This window comes from Zea mays, chromosome 1, assembly GCF_902167145.1.
Source record: "Zea mays cultivar B73 chromosome 1, Zm-B73-REFERENCE-NAM-5.0, whole genome shotgun sequence".
NCBI classification, from domain to species: Eukaryota; Viridiplantae; Streptophyta; class Magnoliopsida; order Poales; family Poaceae; genus Zea; species Zea mays.
Window position 1 is genome coordinate 17,977,436 of NC_050096.1, and position 6,530 is coordinate 17,983,965.

Consider the following 6,530-nt stretch of genomic DNA (forward strand, 5'->3'; position numbering starts at 1 on the left):
GTAGAACGGTACTGCTGTCGCGGCGACTTTCTTTCCGTTCTCCTTTGAGGCCGGAGGAACGGGAAGAACGACTTGCCTCTCCCTGGTCTCCTTCTTTCCCACGACCCGTGTCCATTCTTTCGTCGGGGAAGTAGACAACGGGGTCTTCCGGGTCAGCGAGCTCCTAGCTCCAGCCTCCCCGGAGACGATCTTTTTCCGAAGAGCCGGAGGTAGCGTCTTTCCAGCATTTTCGGAGTTTGTTGGAGGAAACTTCTTTTCCGGCAGATCTGCGATGCGGTGTAGAATTCCTTCTTCGTCCGCCACAGATGAGATTGTCCCGAAGCAGAATACAAATCCGGGACGCACGGTGATCTTGCTGTGGAAGGTGATGGCCATTGAGCTAGCTTGGATCGTCGACACAGCCCCTACCTGGCGCGCCAGCTGTCGGTGTTTTGGGTCCGACCGCACACCCGGGGTTGCCCCTCAAGGTGTTTTTAGGAGTAGGACGGTGTCAACGACTGTAGCAAAATGGTTCGTGTCGATCGCACGAGGGACAATGGACAAGATTTGCAGGTTCGGGCCGCTTAGAAGTGCGTAACACCCTACGTCCTGATGAGTATATGAGCGTGGTTACAGGAGGGCTCTCTGGATGGAAGGCGCAGAGAGTTTACGTGGGCGGCTAAGTAAAACAGGGTCGATCGTTCTGAAGGGGTGCCCCCTAGGCCTTATATACTCGACCGTGGGGCAGTACATGTGATATGATAACAACAAGTAGCTAAAAGATAGTGAACCTCTTGAGTTTATCCCTACGTAACCCTCGCCGACTTATCCTCGCATGGCTCTGTTGCATGGGGGCTTCAGCGCGGGAAAGTCGGGTCTCTGTTGCGATTCATTCGTTCGACGTTGTGGGCCGTCCGGGTTTGCACCAGTCCAGTCTCACGTCTTCTCTTCTTTGTTGGTTGTCTTTCCCTAGGCCCACAAAAGAATGACCTTACGAATTACCGGGCCCTTGGGCCTTTCGTGAGGCCTTTTACTTCTTTAGTGGACCCAGGGGATATCTATCCCCCACAGTTACCAACTATGTTGTTTCCAATGACATGGTCTCTGTTGTCTATCGAAACAACATAACATACCTGCCCTTATGGCATGTATGTCTACCACCATAGCAGGACATCCTTGATGTCGTGCCACAACCGAAGGCATGGTGCTACGTATTATGACTCCATGAACATAACAAGATGGGAGTTGTTGGGCTACAGATGACCAGGGCCCACAGTAGATCCAATATGTAATCCTCTCTCCCTGGGTCTATAAAAGGAGGACTAGAGCATCATAAAAGGAGGACCATGAGACATCACCTGGAACAACTAGAGACTAAACCAAGATAGATCCATAATCTCCTAAGGGCATGCATAATGGTGAACTGGGGACCATTAGGCTAGAACTCTCACCAGGACCTAAGTGGGAATTAAGAGCTAGAAGGTCATGGTGCTCAGTTGATGCTTCACCTTTGTGTTTATCAATCTACCACACTCAAGAGAGTGTAGTGTATTACACACACTGTGGCCTGATCCTCTCCAAAACTGCCCTTATGTTGGTATCCCGATCGCTCCTATTTTCAACGCACAACACACTTACCCCCCACCTTTTGATATTTTCCTTATTTCTTTTTGGGTACTCTTGTACCCTAGTGTCATACCACGATAATAACTGCTAAAACTTTGAATATAAGGATCTACCATTAGAAATGTTTTTCTACAAGTTCAATAAACCAACAAACCAAATAGTCCTAACACATCCTACAAAGTCGAAAAACTATTCCGACCTAGTCGGATAAGTCTTGTTGAGTACAATATATACTCAGTGTTTTATTCCCCTTATTGCAAGTAATAAGTGGATGTTGGAGCTCACTCTTATATGCAGTCTGCAGATACCTCCTGATGGGCTCAGCGAAGTTTCTTTATTGATATGATTGTAGTGTTTATTTATAATATTCATAGAATGTTTTACAACGAAAAGCTATACAATTTTGCTATCACATATTTTATTAAATATTTAGCTTGCTTAATGTTCAAACGTCTCTCTAGAAAAAGTTTATTTTGGCTAAAACTCCGATCATATGTTTATTTTTTGTTGCATTACATAAACATGTAAGGGCCCGTTTGGCACAGCTCCAGCTCCTGATTCTAAGCGAGGATCTGGAGGAGCCGTGTCAAACGGGTATTTTTTAAAACTGATTCTTGTGTGGAGCCGAAAGATTGGGAGTCGTTTATGTGAAGAAAGGTGGGATCTAAAAAAACCTGCTCCACCCTCCCTTAAAACAGCTCCTCAACCAACCAAATATGGACCTCCCCTTAAAGTTTGATCGAAATTACCCGCAATTGCCATTGGACAAAAACATAACGAGCCAATTTATGGATTAAACATTTGAGACCATTTTATGCACTACTATGATGGGAATATTTTATATGTTATTGTTTCATAATTTTTTCCGTATATGCATCCTACTTATTGGTTTGTAACAAAGTTGAACTTCAAAGGGTAAAACAGACAATCGCCACAGACCACCAACTCTCAGCAGACAAGAACCAGTTTACTTGCCAAACAATTTTAAAAATGATTCTGATTCTCTAGGAGAATCAGGAGGATCAGCTCCTCACGAGGATCAAGATCTGGAGCTAAAGAAGCAGGAGCTGGAGCTTTGCCAAACGGGCCCTAAATATACAATGTCTCAACTCTTATTTTTGTTACAAGTAAACTATTGCTATTATGCTATTCTATTAAGCTTATCTTTAATAACTCTAATATTGTAACTCACGCGATGTAAAAAATAATTTTGTTGCTAGTGAGTTTTATCTCTTTATTTTATGGATTTTGTATAAATGTGGATTGTTTCAAGTTCTCTCTTTGAGTGTTCTTTATAGACTATCCAATTTAATTTGGTTTCTCGTGTTTTTAGTGTTAAATGAGATGAGAGAGAAGAGGAGGGGAGAGGAGGAAAGGTATAGATGGCTAAATGGGTCGTGCCTCACGGGCCGGCCCGAAGCATGACCTGTTTAATAGTGCCGGCCCAGGTCCAACACGAGAGCCGTGCCGTGCTTGGGCCGCTGCCTAGGCCCGCAGTGCCGGCTCGGCCCGACACGATTATATATTTTTATTTTATAAAACATAGTATATATATATATACATTTTATATTTGTTATTTACAACAAATGCACTAGAGTTCTACGAGTTAGTCTCATTCATTTATTGTTTTTAGTCTTGTAAAGGGAGGTCATTGGTTCAAAACCTCACTCACACACAGTTTTTTGCTATTTTTCCTGATTTAATGGAAGAACGTGGCCAAGTTAACGTGCCAGCCGGCACGACTACCAGACCGGTGTGCCGTGCCTAGGCCGCGGCTGTGGCACGTGGCCCGGTCGAGCACAACCCGATTATCCGTCGGGCTTAACGGGCCCGTGCCGGACCATGCGGAGCTGCCTGTTTGGGCATCTATAAAGGGAAGGGGACTGGGGAGTGCAAGTGCAAGAGAGAAGAGAGCGTTCCTCTAAAAGGAGGAAGACATGACAATTTACCAACGTCTGTCTCAAATGAAAATAAATTATATTTCTTACGATGTTCTATATTTCCTCCGTCCTAAAATAGCATTCGTTTTAGCTCTTAGTTTTATGTCAATATTCAAATAATTAATAATAAATCTAGACACATATATAAAACACATATATCAAATATTGTATGAATACATTAATTCTCTAAAACAAATTTTAATTTGGTGTGGAGGGAATATTTTAAACCATAGTTTTATAATTGTACCTGATAAATTATGATGTTGCAGTGTGAAATAGGTAATACCATATTTTTTATGTCCCACGATAAAATTATCTTAAGAGAAATAATTGCTTATTAAAGATAACAAAGTTTGGATCCTTAAATACTTACACGCTTTATCTCGAAATAGAGGGAGTAATGATTTAGATCGAACAATATTTTGGTTATTGCTATATTTCAAATATGGGGCTCAGTTTTGAGTTTTGCACCAGCTCTCAATTTTTTTTAAAGTCTGGCCCTGCAATCATCACAATCAAACCGTGTACGCAACCGAAACCATGTTATGCGCCATCAGCCGTTTGATCAATCGATCGAGTGGCAGATCTGCTGGAACGCGTCGACGTGGCACTCCGCGACGGCCATGAACAGGTCGACGCCACCCTTGGCAGTGCGCGACGGCACGAAGACCATGAGCCCCTCGATGGGCAGGTCCGGCGGCAGGAACGCGCACGGCGGCCCGGTGCCGAGGTCCATCTGGTGGAACTGGAACCCCAGCCAGCTGTCCACTTCCAGGTCCGGGCACAGCATCGTACCGGCCGCCGCCGCCGTAGCCACGAGCTCCTCACCGCTCCTGTCCGCCAAAGCCCCGAAGTCGACGAAGGACTGGATGTACTCGCCGTCGACGCGCGCCACAGCGTCGCGGATAGCGTCTACCACACTGCCGTAGCTCGAGTTCAGCAGGTCCTTGACCTGGAGCCTCGGGAACGCCCACAGCACCATGTTGCCGAAGAAGTCCGTCGGCACGGCAGGGATAGCCCTGCCCCTGCAGTTCACCGCCACCCTCACCTGCGTGAACTCCTCCAGGTTGAGGTCCCGCGCCGCAGTGATCTTCTTCCACACGTGCGCGAGGAGGCACTGGAACGTGCTGCACCGGACGCCGACGCGCGCCTTGAGGCCAGCGATGAACTCGTCGGTGAAGTGCACGGTGAGGCTCTTGATCTCGTCCATGGGCACGACGGCGTACGACTTGATCCTGGAGGTGCGGCCGCCGTCCCCGCCTCCCATGAACTCGATGGACCGGTGGTCGAAAATCGGTGTCGGCGTGGCGCGGGGCACGGCGGTGGCCGCGCGTTTGAGGAAGGGCGGCGCTGGAACGCTGAAGTCCTTGCCCGCGCGCACCGCGCTGGCCCACGTGGTGAAGAAGGCGCTCATGGAGTGGCCGTCGGCGACGTGGTGGTGGCAGATGATGCCGACGACGAGGCCTCCGCACCTGCAGCGGTTGAGCTTGATCTGCAGGAGTGCCGCGCCAACGTTGTCCTGTACGCGTGCGTTGTAACATGCATGCATGCCAGACAGTGCACCAACGACGTCAGCACGAACATAACACATATGCCACAGCGCACGTCCACAGATAGCTGACAGCTCGTTACCTCTGGGAGACTCGGGTACAGCTCGTCGACGACGACGTTTGCGTCGGTCATACCGCCGGCGAGCACGCCGGACAGGTCAGCCGAGATTGCTGCTTCGACCACAAGCACGCCCTCGTCGTTTACGTGAAGGAACCGGCGGCCCCGGTCGTCGACGGCGAGTCGGCCCGCGAGGTGAGGGTACAGAGCCACGGCCCTGCGGAGTCCATCCTTGAGCGCCTCGTTGGACGGCGCCGGCGCGGGGTAGGCGAGCACGGTGGGCACGAAGATGTCGAAGGCGGCGCGGTCGAAGACGGTCAGGGGGACCTTCTCGCCGGCGAGCGGGTGAGGGGTGGAGTAGACGGGCTGCACCAGCGTTCTTGTTGCCTTCATGGTCTCCATTCTATCGTCGCGTGGGTGTCTAGCTCTCGTGTGTAGTTGGCACAACAAGCAGTAGTGCAACTCAGTTCAGCTGTTGCGTGCGTGAGTAGCTAGCATGCCACTGGATCAGGTGATCGGAGACGGAGAGTTAATAAAGCCACCAAAACGCTTACCTTTCCGTTAATCTCTCTGTCTCTGTCACAAACGCGAAACGCGAAACGCCGCTGGTCGCCGGCCGCGTTTGATTTTAGGTTTGGATTGTAAAGACGTTCAGTCGGTAAAGTGTAGAAAATAATCGACAAAGTGTGACTCTCTAAAAAAGGTCTCGACATCGGTAATAACTTCTTTGCCGCATATTTTTTGTCGGACACTTTATGACACTGAATAAAGGTTCGCCGAGTACCACCTGATATCCGACAAAGAAAAGTCGTCATCACAACGCCAAATGACGGTGACAGAGCGTTTGCCGAGTGTCTAGGCTCTGTCTTTGCCGATTGTCTAATGGACTAGTGCTTGGCAAAAAAGGCTCTAGTGAGCTCTTTTATCAGCCTCTTTCTCTCTTTGTCGAGTGCCTATCGGACTAGCGTTAACAAAAAGAACATCAGTGGAGCCCTTTGTTAGTCTCTTTGTCGAGTGTTATGGTTATGATACTCGACAAAATACCTCGATAAACAAGTTTTGTGTTGAGTGTTTTAGTTCGTCGAAAGTGGCTCGATAAATTATACTTGGCAAAGTGTCGAGCAATTGACATAACTGGTTGCACAATGGTCAGTCCTGTTACGGGTCGTTTTTTTTCCGTGGAGTCTCGACCAAGTGGAGCCTGTGTGGCTGTGTGTGCCCGACGACTTGCCGTATTCGTCGCGAAGAAAAAAAGACTGCAATAAGCACGTGTAGGTGACCACCCCCACCCACCCCAGTACCCCACCTCACCCTTCATATATGGCTACGATACGGTTGTTGAAGACATGACATGACACGACGAAAGGTTTACTATTA

General features: G+C 48.4%; 1 protein-coding gene across 1 annotated transcript; it reads right to left on the reverse strand.

Moving 5' to 3' along the window:
• Positions 1-3,857: 3,857 nt before the first annotated feature.
• Positions 3,858-5,715, reverse strand: LOC103631816 (tryptamine benzoyltransferase 1). The gene is made up of 2 exons (XM_008653523.4): positions 5,178-5,715; positions 3,858-5,064 (listed from the first exon to the last, which is right to left on the reverse strand). Exons 1-2 carry the CDS (start codon positions 5,553-5,555, stop codon positions 4,111-4,113), a joined length of 1,332 nt encoding a protein of 443 aa, XP_008651745.1. The 5' UTR covers positions 5,556-5,715; the 3' UTR covers positions 3,858-4,110.
• Positions 5,716-6,530: the final 815 nt, after the last annotated feature.

What these genes read in the sequence shown, in the direction of transcription:
- LOC103631816 (XM_008653523.4), bottom strand. Translation starts at nt 5,555, where the DNA reads ATGGAGACCATGAAGGCAACAAGAACGCTGGTGCAGCCCGTCTACTCC. An exon ending in TGTACCCGAGTCTCCCAGAG is followed by an intron (nt 5,065 to 5,177) that starts GTAACGAGCTGT and finishes GCACGCGTACAG; the next exon opens with GACAACGTTGGCGCGGCACT.